The sequence below is a fragment of the Anarhichas minor genome, unplaced genomic scaffold (assembly GCF_050575085.1).
Source record: "Anarhichas minor isolate MPS153535 unplaced genomic scaffold, ASM5057508v1 ptg000010l, whole genome shotgun sequence".
NCBI lineage: Eukaryota > Metazoa > Chordata > Actinopteri > Perciformes > Anarhichadidae > Anarhichas > Anarhichas minor.
This window is the reverse complement of record NW_027466456.1, coordinates 14,468,579-14,481,455: the sequence shown is the minus strand read 5'-3', so window position 1 is coordinate 14,481,455 and position 12,877 is coordinate 14,468,579. Positions and strand designations below refer to the sequence as shown.

The 12,877-nt window shown below is 43.5% G+C and overlaps 1 protein-coding gene across 1 annotated transcript in view; it reads left to right on the top strand.

Moving 5' to 3' along the window:
- The first annotated feature begins 215 nt into the window (after window positions 1-215).
- The window catches only part of cachd1 (cache domain containing 1), a 69,961-nt gene continuing 57,299 nt past the window's right edge, over window positions 216-12,877 (top strand). The window contains exon 1 of the mRNA XM_076088330.1: window positions 216-1,128. Coding sequence (XP_075944445.1) covers window positions 880-1,128 — 249 coding nt within the window. The 5' untranslated portion in view covers window positions 216-879. The remainder of the gene's footprint in view (window positions 1,129-12,877) is intronic.

The following is a 12,877-nucleotide window of genomic DNA, read 5'->3' as shown; positions in this document are numbered from 1 at the left end:
ACTCTGTAGGCTGTATAGTAACTCTACTTCAAGATAAATAAGAAAGAAAGGAAAGAAACCTTATACCAGTTACTAGAATTAATATAATATGTTTTTTGGCAACCTGCAGGAAGAAACTTACACTTGGAAGGCTTTTTATTGGCCAATTGCAGCAGTTTTGACCCACCTCTGCTGAGGTTTGACCCTTTGTCCCCATTCAGGGCTTTTTTGTAGAAGTGTTTCCTTACTCGACACTATCTTATCTCAGGATAGTAAAATGTACTTGACTTTTAAGCCAGGAATTAAATAGTTAGTAAATAATCAATCATTTGTCTCCTGCATTTTATTGCTGGCAGTGGGAAGGCTTTGTTATTATCTGATGACATTTTTTTTTTTTTTTTGAAGGTTTATGTAGGCCTATTTGGAGGATCATTCGACGCCGGGCGTTTTTATCGGTGGCTCTTTTTTTTTCTTCCAGCAGCAGCTGAGGGCGCCACGAAGCCCTGATCCATTGATCCGCAGATCCAGGCGCCGCTAGGACTCTTGTGTTTCCACGCCTCCTACTTTCACCCCCATTGTGGTGAATCTCCGGCTCACACACACACACGCACTTTGCCAGACTTCCAGGAGTTGGAGCGACTGACCGGAGACGGAACACCGACGACGATAAAAAAAAAAAAAAAAAAGGAAACCCGTTTCTTCTTTCATGCATGGATCTACTTTCTTCTCTTGAGGGATTTCGAGGAGCTGCAATGGTTCCCGTTGCTGGAGACTCGCACCGGAGAGAACCGGCACACGTCCTCTACACTGCAAAGTTGTGAAAGTAGTTTCCCTTGAAGTTTTTCTTCCGCCACCAGGTTCAGACTCCGCGTTTCTCCAGTCTGTAGACTCACAGCCATCATGGCGAGGCGGACGGGGGAGAAACCTCTGCGTTTGTCGCCGAATACGCGCGCTGCTCTCTGGGATAAACACCTTCGGCTGCACGGGGGATTGTTGGCTTTTTCTTGGAGCTTCGCTTTAATCTGCTCGGCTCTTTCTTGTGGATATTGCGGAGCCGAGACGGAGTTTTCCATCCTGGAGGAAGCGCAAGTTTTGGCCGATCAGATGAAGAAGCTGTCCTCCCAGGAGCTGGGAGTCTTAACTATGCAGGTAAAACGTGGAGGACAAACGTGTGTTTTAATCGCGCGTGTGTCTGTGTAACGCTACAACGATGAGGTATTTCTGTGTCACTTCGTGTTGGAGCCAAACCGGCACACACACACACACAACACACAAAAAAAATCACATACTAATTGCAGAGGGGAAACTTTGTTGACTGAAATGTTGCGGTATTACCAAACAATACGCTCTTTAGTCGCAGCGCAACAACAGGCGCTTTGAAGATGGGACGCATTTATCTGGGACACAAACACGCTGGAGGTTTGTTTGATGCTTTTTTTGGTGACTGTGCTTCACTTTTATCATTTCATAACTTGCTTAAAAATACGATATATATATATATTGACATGGATCACATTTGCTGTGTGTGTGTGTTTGCACTTGTCTGCTGAAAAGGTGCGTACACTGCCATAAAGCAACATTTTATTGTGGATTGGCCCTCATCCAACAACGGTCGTCCCTATAAAGACGCACACATGCCAATGTGCAGATACATAAACTGGTTATTATTCAAGACGCCTTCAAGTGTGTCTGTGAATCTTTGCTATGCAGGTCTCCTGCACAGCAAATATCAGGAATACGTCTATGTTTGATATAAACTGGCTGCAGCCCACAGACCCAGTCAGACAATCAGCCTCTTTAGTTCATGATTTAATGATTAAACTATAAATTAGACTTTGTTAGCTGAGATTAAAGAGCAAATAGAAGATGCTGTGACCTTGTAACTTAAACTACCGCAATTATCAACATGTTTGTAGATTCATTTAGTCATCGACTAATTGTTGCAGTTGTGCAGCTGACAGTATTTTAGTGTTTTATTAGAAGTGAGGTGGTTCGTGCCTTTAAATTCTTTTTGTATTATTTTGGAGACATCACACCCATTTGTCTAGCTATTGGTAACCCCATAATGTTTAGTGCTTCCTCATGTTGGACTTATACGCCTTGATTGGTCAGAACTGAAATAGTCAAGGTGATTCAGCAATTTTTGCAAACATGCCAAAATAGTTATCTTATGAGGAATGTGAATATTTCCTGGTATTATTCAATGTCACAGACCAAACCATCAACCAAGAAATGTCTCGGCAGATGAATCGCTAATGAAAACGATTGTCTGCTGCAGCCCTGGTTTTATTTTTAGACGTTACTATGTAATCACAACCAAAACACTATTTCACCATGTCCGTGCGTGCAGACCTGCGTTGAGTCACCAAATGGCAGGAGGTGTAGGGTGCAGTGCCCGTTGGCTGCAGGGTGTGAGGGAGGGGAGGGGAGGGGAGGGGGGGGGGGGGGTGTTTAGCACTTCAGAGGCGGAGGAGCTCACAGGCCCTGAACACAGAGGCGAGGCGGCGGGGGGGCCCTGCCCCCAAATGGTGTTTCATCTCCTCTGCTTCCACACTGAGCTTCCTTCATCCCGGCTCTGGGAGTCTGCTTTGAGGGCTTCCTCTGATCCGCCTTTGTCGCCGCTCATCCTTCTCCAAGCTCCAGTTTTTCGTTTCTCGCTCCTGTTCTTTCCATCGTTTTCTCCGCTGTCTGTCCCTTCTGCTCTGTATTATTCTTGTTTTCTGCTCTTGCTGGTGCTCACAGTCAAATGAATCAGCCCTTCGTCTTTATTTCACATGTCCAGAGTACAATGGTTCTCTCAGCTGCGAATATGTAATTCATGCAAAAATAGCTTTATTTAAGACTCATTTAGATTTCATGTAGCCCTTTCTGGTTATTTATGAAAACATGCATTTCTGCATCACCCCCCCTGTTATCGTGAGGGAAAAAAAGCTTTGAGAGACAGCCATGTTGTTGTACAAGCTGTATAAATCCGACTTGGCACGAAGCTAACGCGAGTTTGATCGAAGCGGTGCCTTTCATGGATTTGTCCGGTCAGTTTTCCTCAAATGTAAGAGATGTGCGTCCAGTAAAAACAGTCCACATCTGCCCGTGAAAACAGCTGCAGGAATCTGCCGGCCACGCTGTGTGTGTGTGTGTGTGTGTGTGTGTGTGTGTGTGTGTGTGTGTGTGTGTGTGTGTGTGTGTGTGTGTGTGTGTGTGTGTGTGTGTGTGTGTGTGTGTGTGTGTGTGTGTGTGTGTGTGTGTGTGTGTGTGTGTGTGTGGAGACACCTGCTCAGATGTGGCCTTACTGGCTGCCTGCAGGTGTGTCCATTGAACTGGATTCCAATTCATCTTTCTGTCTCTTTGGCATTTTTTCCTTCCCCCCCCCCCCGTGCAGTGAAGGAGGCAGTGATTCAGCACCATTGACTTTTTAATGCAAATTCTGAATTCTGGAGTCGCCAGCTGTAAATCATTATCTCTTCAAAGCATTGGTTGTGTGTGTGTGTGTTTCCTTTCTTGGCACAAAGACGCCAACATGCTAAAGTTCACGCTGTACTATTTCGGAGAAGATCTGAAGGTTTTGTCATGAAGCGAGCGTGCCGGCTTCTCTGCTTAAAATGTAATTCTACCTCTCTCCGCTCCACCCCTCATTCTCTGGCAGATGTGTAATTTGAGGCATTTCATGTGGGTTCATGTGGGTGCATCTGAGTCACTGGGTCAACCTTGTTCAATCTGTCATTGAGTTACTCAATTACCGCGGGACACGAGGGTGTTGATGCTCTTTTTTTTAAGGTGATGGGTCAACATTTCAGAGGATGTTTTATTTAAGTTTATTTTCATGGCGTTCTGCTGTAATCTAGTAGTTACTTTTATTGTTATGAATTCAGGTGATTTCTATCTGATTATTGCAACTACAAAGTGTAAAGTATGCTGCAGGGCTGCACCTACTGCTCTTCTTGTCAATGATCAATCTATCTGTAATATTATTGATTTTATGTTATTAGTTTACACAGTATAAGTATTTGAGATATATTTCCTTTTTCCCAGACATTTGTTCATGAGCTGTCTTGACTAGTGTGGCCTCTAGTACCGTTTTAGTGTTTTGCATTACATTTCCATCATTTCCCCATCATTTCCGTATTTCTTTATCATTGTATTTCATGTGCTATTTATCAGAGATGCAGTGATACTGACATCGGGTATTGACCCGTCACTGACTCAATTAGGTGGATTGGGTGTCGGGGTCAATAAGCCGATCTGCTATTGAATACCGTTGTTGTCGTAGAAGAATGGTCCCAGTCTCCTCCGCACCGGGAGGCATACGGCTTATTAATTTAACCCTGGAATCGGAACGCTACTCGATATCGGCCGATACCCAAAGTCCAGATATCGATTAGATCATCTTCTCTGATATATGTTGAGCATTTCATGTCATTTTTTTTTTGGGGGGGGGGCGGCTCTAGCCTTAAAGCTGGACGGTTTTACGCAGCATTCATAGATTGTTGCTCGTGCTGAAGCCAAAAAGAGATCACTCATCGCTGTGTGAAAAGTCCAGCTCCCTTGCTCCTACCGAGAGGGTATTTACGCCCTGTATTTACAAAGGACATTTCACTCTGTTAGTTTTAAGGGCCTTAATCCTCAGAGAAGTGTGGTTTGTTATTGAGGCTGGCTCGTCCAGCATCCCCGGCCCCCTAATTGAATATTGATAGTAATTTAAGGGGGTTTGTGCAGGAAAAGAGAAAATTGGGGCAGCTCTGGCACTATCATTAAGCTGCGATTTTCTGGGTTGGGTTTGGTCCAAAGGCAACAACAGTCTTGGATTTTTGACTAGACTAGATTTTTGATTGGGCCTATTTTACCATATCTAAATGTCTCCCACCTGCCTTTATTTTAATCCTATTTCTCTACTTGTCTGCCGCTAGACTGTGTATGTTCCCTTTGGCTCACTTTATAATGATTCACTTGCAGAGACGGGGAGGAGGAGGGTTAGAGGATATACAGCAGGACATCAGAATTCCTGCAAGGTTCTCTGCAGTACAGCTTCAAAGCCTTCCCGCTTCTTACTGCATTGCCTGCATGGCTGTATCCTCAAAAAGTCAAGGTTACCACGAGCCTCACGAGCCCTCTGCTACATGGTGGAATATTACTTATCTCTCATTCATTCTCTCTTTTCTCTTAAAGTGAAGTGCTCTACTTTCAGTCTGACATGCTATAGCACGCCATGCACGGTGTGTAGATGTTGACCTCATGTACGTACGTTTCAATAGAAAGTTATACGATATATTATTATATGAAAGAAGAGCACATGTATAACATTTCCTTTCACTTAACAAGTGAAGCCAATGTGAAGCCAATGCGGAAGTTTCTTCAACCTGCTTTCTGTCTACTGGCCAGCAGGGGGCGACTCCTCCGGTTGCAAAAAGAAGTCCGATTGTATGGAAGTCTATGAGAAAATAACCTACTTCTCACTTGATTTAAACATTGTAAACACGAGTTTATGGTCTCAATCGCGAGTTTAATTTCTTCTTCAACACAACATGATGTTCATTTAGTTAACTACGATCCCTTTTAGAGTAAAATTGACCATAAAGCAGAGAATACATTTGGGCGGGCTTACTGTGATTGACAGGTCGCTGCCGCTAGCAGAGACGTATACGGCGTCACTACGTCAATCCTCCGCATTCCAAAAACGGTCACTTCCGTTCATTGGTTGGAAAAAGCCAAGATGGCGCCGGCCGTAATCAAAGATTTTGATTACGTTGTCTCTTTATTGTTTGCTGCTAGCGTGCGGTTTGTTTTTAGAGCCCCTTTGCTGAAAAATGGCTAAAAACAATGACGCTGCAGTGTTCAGGTGCATTCAAGAACAGTGGAATGTAAGGGTGGAAAGCCTAAAAGTCTCCTTAAGCACGTACTGGAGGGTTTCTATAGATCTAATAACCGTCTGTTCATATTTTCACATCAAAGACGAGCATGGTGAGAGTAGTGGTTTCTTCTTTAACCTCCACCTCTCACGTTGTCTCACCACATTAGATATCTGTCAGCTTTTCAAAGTTGTAGGGATATGTTCCTGCTTCTGTTTCTCCCACCTCCTTGCTCTTGTGTGAAATGTGCAGGTCGTCTGAGCTACAGGAGCTTTGCATTAGTCAGCCTCGCGTTGCATTGCGACGGCACAACTCCTCCTTTTTAGTCCAACCATAAATCATGAAGTGCCTCAGTGGTTTATGAGCCATTCGAGGCTGTGCTGAACTATCTGCACCTCTTGTCTTTTTCCATTTTAACTGGTGCTTTTTCCAAACTATTATTGCAGGGAGCATTTTACACTTGCTTTCACTCACAGTTATTGGATTCTTGGTTGCTGCTGATACATCAATACTTCAAACTTTTTATTTGTATCCAAGCTGAATTGGAAAGGAACAAGGTGACTGTTGTGATAACCCGCAGGGTACACACGATCTCATTTCCAAGCAAAACTTTTCTATAATTCGAACGTTAAATCGTTCAGTTGAAATTAAGAATTGTGTTTCTTGAGTCCGTTTTTCGTGGAGAAACTGAGCTCTCTGCCAACAGCTGCAAAGTCCCGTGGCGACATCTGCAATGTTTTAAAACTTGGAATGACTTTTGATATCTGTCTTCAAAATTCTTGGCCTGTCCAAAACCGGGGAAACATCCCAGTTCTGTCGACTGTTCCCTTTTTATCATCCCGTCACAATGCAGGGGAGAACGCGGCAAAGCGCCACGTTTTCATTAAATGTGGAGCTGTTGTATGTTTTGGCCTGAGTCCAGGCACTGAAAGGCTCAGGCGCCCCTCGTATCCAACTGTCTCTAACCTCCAACTGAACACACATCGGACACGGTGAAGTCCCCGGACTTGTTTGACAAAGCTGGGAATTAAATGCTGCTCTCACATGGGAACCTTGTCACATCTGGATATATATCTTCTATATTGTTCTGCAGGGATGACGTGCTGTTGTAGGCCAACCCAGCTGAAGTAAGCATCGCACTGGTTCCCTTGATTTGTTTTGTTTTTTTCATTGGATTTTAGATTTTTGTAAAATGAAAAAAAGCTCTGTTGCAAACCCAAGTTTATGATACTAACATGTTTTGTTCCGCAAGATAATTTTCACAAATGAACACCACTTTAATGACTCTTTAAGCATGAATGCAATCAGCAGAAATAGAATGCCAACGTTAGGCTATAACTCCACCTCGGTCACATGAGCGCCAGTACACACAACAAGGCTCTAGTTGCTGTGAAGGTGTTTTGTAGGCTCATTTAGCCACCTGTAAGCAACTGCCTTTTTTAAGATGTAAAAACTTCAAAATTCACAAGAGGAGTATCTACTGACGTATTTTATATCGTAGAACAAAATGTTAAAATCTCGTTGGCTAGTGTTGTGAAGCCTCAGGTACTGGAAGTGCATAGCTGTATGGGATAACCTGTATTTCTTCAATTTGCATAACGATGACAGTCTTGTATGTGGTGACGGTATTTTATTATTCATGCTCTCCCATCTTGCAAATTACGTCCTAAAAAAATCTGACGTTTCAGTTGACCCTTTGCTAAGCCCCTCCCTAAAATGGCAACGGCCCAATCCCATGTAAGCAACAGTAATCGAGCGCAGGAGGCCTTTCAGCGGCGTGTATGGAACCTGCAAGTCCCACAGCAGATATCCCTTAAAGTATAGAGTGTATATAGTGTCGTATTTTTCACATTTCTGAAGGCAATTTCAATTTCAGAATTGTTGTTCCAGAAATCTGCTATTATTTCCGTTGGAATATCTCACACTGATATCGTTAAAAAAGCTGTATGACCGTGCCTAATCAAGGGGGGAGGGGCTTAGTGAAAGGTGAATTCTGCATTTTGTTCTTTGTCTTTTAGCCCAGCACTACTTATCTTATTTGTTAAGATTTAATTCTGAGCGAAACAACAACCAAACATTTGCTTTAGGGCATTCAAATTTCATTCTGTTAAAAATAGTAAGAAATGGGAGCCAAGTCACAGATAAGTTTGTTACATTAAATGTCCATTTCTAACAGTTGCCCAATGACCTCCGTAGAGACCCGAACAGTCATCATGTATCGTTTGCCGTGATCTTTATTTAAATCTACCTGCAGCCTGCTTCCATATCTAACGTGACTGTGCTAGAAGGCTGCTGGAAGACATGAGGAGAAAAACATCTTCATGTGTTTTTTTCCCCCTTCAGAGCTTTTAAAAACATGGCTCCCATTCATTTCAATCCCGTTTTTTTTTTTTGCCTGTGTAAGTACAGCCTTGTGCACTGTCTCTTGTTGGCTCCCGCTGGACTGCGGTCGGGACGGAGCATAAAACGATGTTCTTCCCCTTCTGCACCAGCTGTTGTGGTTTAAATCTGTCTGTACTGTCGAGGCCAGACCATCCAACTGACCGCTTTTTGATCCGTTTCCCACATTTCTCCATTGAAGAAGGCCTCTCTCTGACCTTGACTGAAATTGGTTTTGCAGTGATTTTTAAAAACCCTTTCCTGACTTGCATCTTGCTTTGACGTGCTCTACAATGCTGAGCTCCTGTTAAGAGTCTAGACTGAACATTTCCTTGGTTGCTATTTAAGTGCAATGTAGTTAAACTTTTTTTTTCCAGCTGCAAACATCCTGTCATTTTCAGTTTTGCCTGAGATAAACATCAGAATGTAAATTGCAGGTATACAATATGTGCATGTCTGTGTGTTAAATAAACAAATGTCTTTGGGCGTTGGAAATTTGGCGAGACAAAATACATTTTTATATGTCACCTTAGGCTCTGAGGAATTTTGATGGGCATATTTTCTTAATTCTTTAAACATTTTATAAAGTAAAGCAGAGGTATTCCATTAACATTTAATTTGGGCCAGTGCACACTGCTACTTCATTGGTCGAGGCAATTTGCATGATTTTGTATTAAGTATGTTATTGTAGTGATTTTATGCTTTTATTGGCCAGGACACCCTCTGAAAACAGATTTAAAATCTCAATGGGACTATCCTGGTTAAATATAAGTTAAATGAAAATAAGTAAATAGCTGTCTTTACCATAAATAAAACTAGTCGTAGCACAAGCAACTTAAGGCCTAAATTTCAAGTAAAACAAAGCTGAATCTTCTTGATAAAATAGATGAAAATGTGTAATAGTTTGTTACACAGTCGTGTATCATAAATGGTCCTTGAATCCTGACCAGTTTACTCGATAAGTCTTGTCTGCTTGCTCCATCTCCATTTTCTTCTGTCGACGTGCAACTAATGATTGTTATTGATTAATCCGATGTCACAGTTGTCTGTTTATGTTCCAAAAAATAGTAAAACATGCTATCGCATATCCCAATAAAACCCAAAGGATCAAATCCTCACCACCAATATTTGGCATTTCAGTGTCATGAATAAAAATGATTAGTCGTTTATCAAAACAGTTATAAATACATTTTCTGTCCGCCGATTAATCAACCGATCCTTTCAGCTCTAACTTTCTACGTACTGAAATGAGCCCTGTGCACCAACCCTCCAGGTTGTCAGTGAAAGTAGCTAACTCTGTCCTTTGCTTGTTAAAGAGGAGAACTAATTAACTGGCTGTCTAATCAGCTCATTCTCACATTTTTAATGATTCCCCCCCTCTCTCTATTGCCTCTCTCGCCGTTAATCTCCCATTCACCATCACCCCTTCAGCGTTGTCTTTACACACACACACACACACACACACACAGATAACAAATGCTCTCAAAGAGAGAGTGAAAAGGATCTTTATTGGTGATCCAGGCTTTGTGTGTGTGTTTTTTTTTTTTTTTCAGATTCCTGCCAGTGTTACTTAGTTAGCTCCAACAGGGCTGACCTGGCAGTGTGAGCCAAGGGACCCAAGGCCACCCCTTAGCAAGTCAGTCCCTTCACCCGCCACAATGGGCAACACTCAAAATGAACTCTCCCTGAAAGAAGGGAAAAGGAAAGGGGCGGCGGCTTGTGGTGAAGGCCGAGGGGGCAGTGCGCAAAATACCAGACTGGAAGGGCAAGCATAGTAGAGAGACCAGTCCCCCCCCCCCCCCCCCCCAGACAACATGCATTTGTAAGGCCCCCACCCCCCTCACAGTGCACACACACACACACTCTCCTGCAGAAGAGGCTTTGCATTCTCAATGAGGAGAAAGTTGGAGCTCCTGCTGTGGAGAAGCAGATCAGACTGCTTTTCATGCCTCTTTTTTTTCCTTTTTCTCTCTGTGTTTATGCTCCTCTCTCAGGGCTCTGTGTTGCATACATAAACTGGCGGTAAACCCAAACTTCACAGTTGTTGAGAAGCGCTGCTCCCAAAAAAAGTGTCTCAAATTTCTATGCCTGCTTGCAGTACTTTTGTATTTGGATAGGTGCGTTTTCAGGGGTGAAGATCTGACTGTGAATGTGTATCAGTATGCTTGTGTTTTGCAGTTACGGGTGTAAGGGAAGAAATAGCAGGTCTCTCATATTGTGATGTTATATATATAGACACACAAAACACACACTGTTACAGCAGTTTGCATCTTTGTCTCCGATTGTGAGGAATTACATGCCGCCTCTCAGACTCTGGGGTCACAAGGTTGTGGAGGTCAGCTCAGTTAGTGTGACTCCTCTCCTCACGGCCTTTCATTAACGTAATGACGACAGCCGGTTAAAGGTGCAGACAGTAATGATTAACACAACATATCTAGCCACTGTTTCTGTCCGGTCAATGGATGCGGAGATTCCCAGTTTTATGAAGTTTGGTGCTTCAAATTCAAGGCAGAGGGAGCTTTAAACTACGGAAGCTTGAACACAGATGTAGAGTTGGTGCATTTGTTAGATATGTCTGCAAATGTCTCCCATAAGAACACCGCCGTACATTTGAGCTTTCTAGCACCGTTTTAGAGATAATCATCAATACTAACACGCCTGAAAACGCATATCGCATGACCATTCACGTGCACTGGGCATGCACATGCAAGTTCTGTGGTTCACATCCCTTCACACTGAAATAACCGTATGATATAATCTTATAGGAAGGTAGATTAATGAACCATCATCATCCTTTCTTTTCGGATTTCCCTTGTGTCTTGAGGTTTCAGCAGTCAGAAAAAAAGAGAAACTAGGATCTGTAGTGCAGACTGCATTTTGTCAATCGTCTCATCTTCTCTGCTCCCCATCCCTGTGTCTCGGTGTAATTGTGTCTGCCGGTGGTGGTGTGTGAGACTGTCCTGTGCCTCGTCTCTTCTGCTGGTTCGCAGCCTTTGAGGATTACGTCAGGAACTGACCTGGGCTAATGAGTTGGACTTTGGACATTCTGCCTCTGTCTCTCTGTGAGACGAGGCTGGTTCGGAAGATGAAAAGAGATGCAGCGCTTTTTTTTTTTTTTTTTTTTTCTTTTTTCATTCTCGCAGATGAAATGGCAAGAGGGAAAATGTGATACAGCTCGCTAATTGGGAGGCAGACAGGAGTGTCGGTGGTGTTGGGTGTGAGAGGAGAAATGGGTGGATCGCTTCAGACACTTTTAGTGTTCCAAACGCATGTAAACACCTTAAGTCACACTCTTACACCGTCTCTATCTCTAACGATACACACACATTTCTCACATAAACACAGACGCTGCATGTATGGAGCCGCTGCAGCTGTGTTTAGCTATCAGTGTCTCTGAGCTCAGTAACTCTTCTGCCGTACGAGTTGCTTATTTGATCTGGACTGACTCGCAAGTAATGCAAGACGAGCATTAGGAGAGGCTTCGGCGTTTCACACATGTTCTCCTGCTGGCATGTCAATATCACTCCGGGTCACCTAAAGACCACAGTTCATTTTTCCTGCCAATGTTGAAGGAAGTGTCTGCGTTCAATCTGATTTTGACAATTATTGCGATGCAGAGTCCAAAACATCAAGGCGTGTTCAGGCTAGAACACTTGCCCATTGTCCTAAACTATAATAGGCTACTTGCCCAGGACCTTAGTTTGGATTGTGTTGTTATTTTGTGGATTTTACAGGATTCAGAGCATTCATCTAGCCGCAAACAACTATGGCCACCCAGTCAAACACTATAACAAACTGCCCCAACTTCATGTGTGCAAGCATGGCGGCTCTTCACTCAAAGACTACAACAACTCGGCTCTGGACATTTCCTCCTCATTGGAAAGTCAGCCCAGCAGATTAGTTGAGCTCATTTCTTTGAAACATGATAACAGAGTCCGTAGGTTTTAAAATATATTCAGCTCAGTGCCCGAATGATAACCATAATGCCTCACGACGGGTCCCAGTCTCATAAAAACATATTGCTCTTGTTGCACAGGGACCATCTTGAAATAATCATGCAGCGTGTTTTACATGTTGCCCTCAGTTTTCCTATTGTTTCTGTCTCTGGCTGTCTCAATCTTTGTGTGCCGGTTCTCTTTGTCGTCCATGTTACAGAAAACCATTGGTTAGTTAAATGGGCAGATAGGGACCGTATGGTGTCTGTGTTTATTACATTGTTGGTTCACACAATTATCGGTGCCGTCTGAGAAGGTGGTGCTGCTTGCATCCCACATCCATTTAATGTCAGATTTTCAGGGGACAATCTCCAGCACCAAGGAAAAGTGTTTTTATGTTTCTGGCAGCAGCATCAGTTTCACCCTCCTGTCCAAAAGACGCTCCACTCTGTATGTGTTTTTGTACCCATTGCCCACTGAAATCAGCACTGGTGGTCCAGCTGAGAGGTCTAATGTCCAGCCAGTGGTGTAGCAAGCAGGTCTCTCTGACTATTTAGACATTTCGTGTGTGTCTTTCTCCAGCCGAAGCCCCCGTTAACTCTTTCCACAAGAAAGTTGCTCGCTGCCAGGGTTGGCTGCCTGGTGCCATGCCAGCTTTTCTCAGTCTGTCTAGCCCCGGTGTTGGCACCGTCAGCCAGCTGGGGTTTCTGCTGGCATCTCTTGGCAGCTGAACAGGAGGCA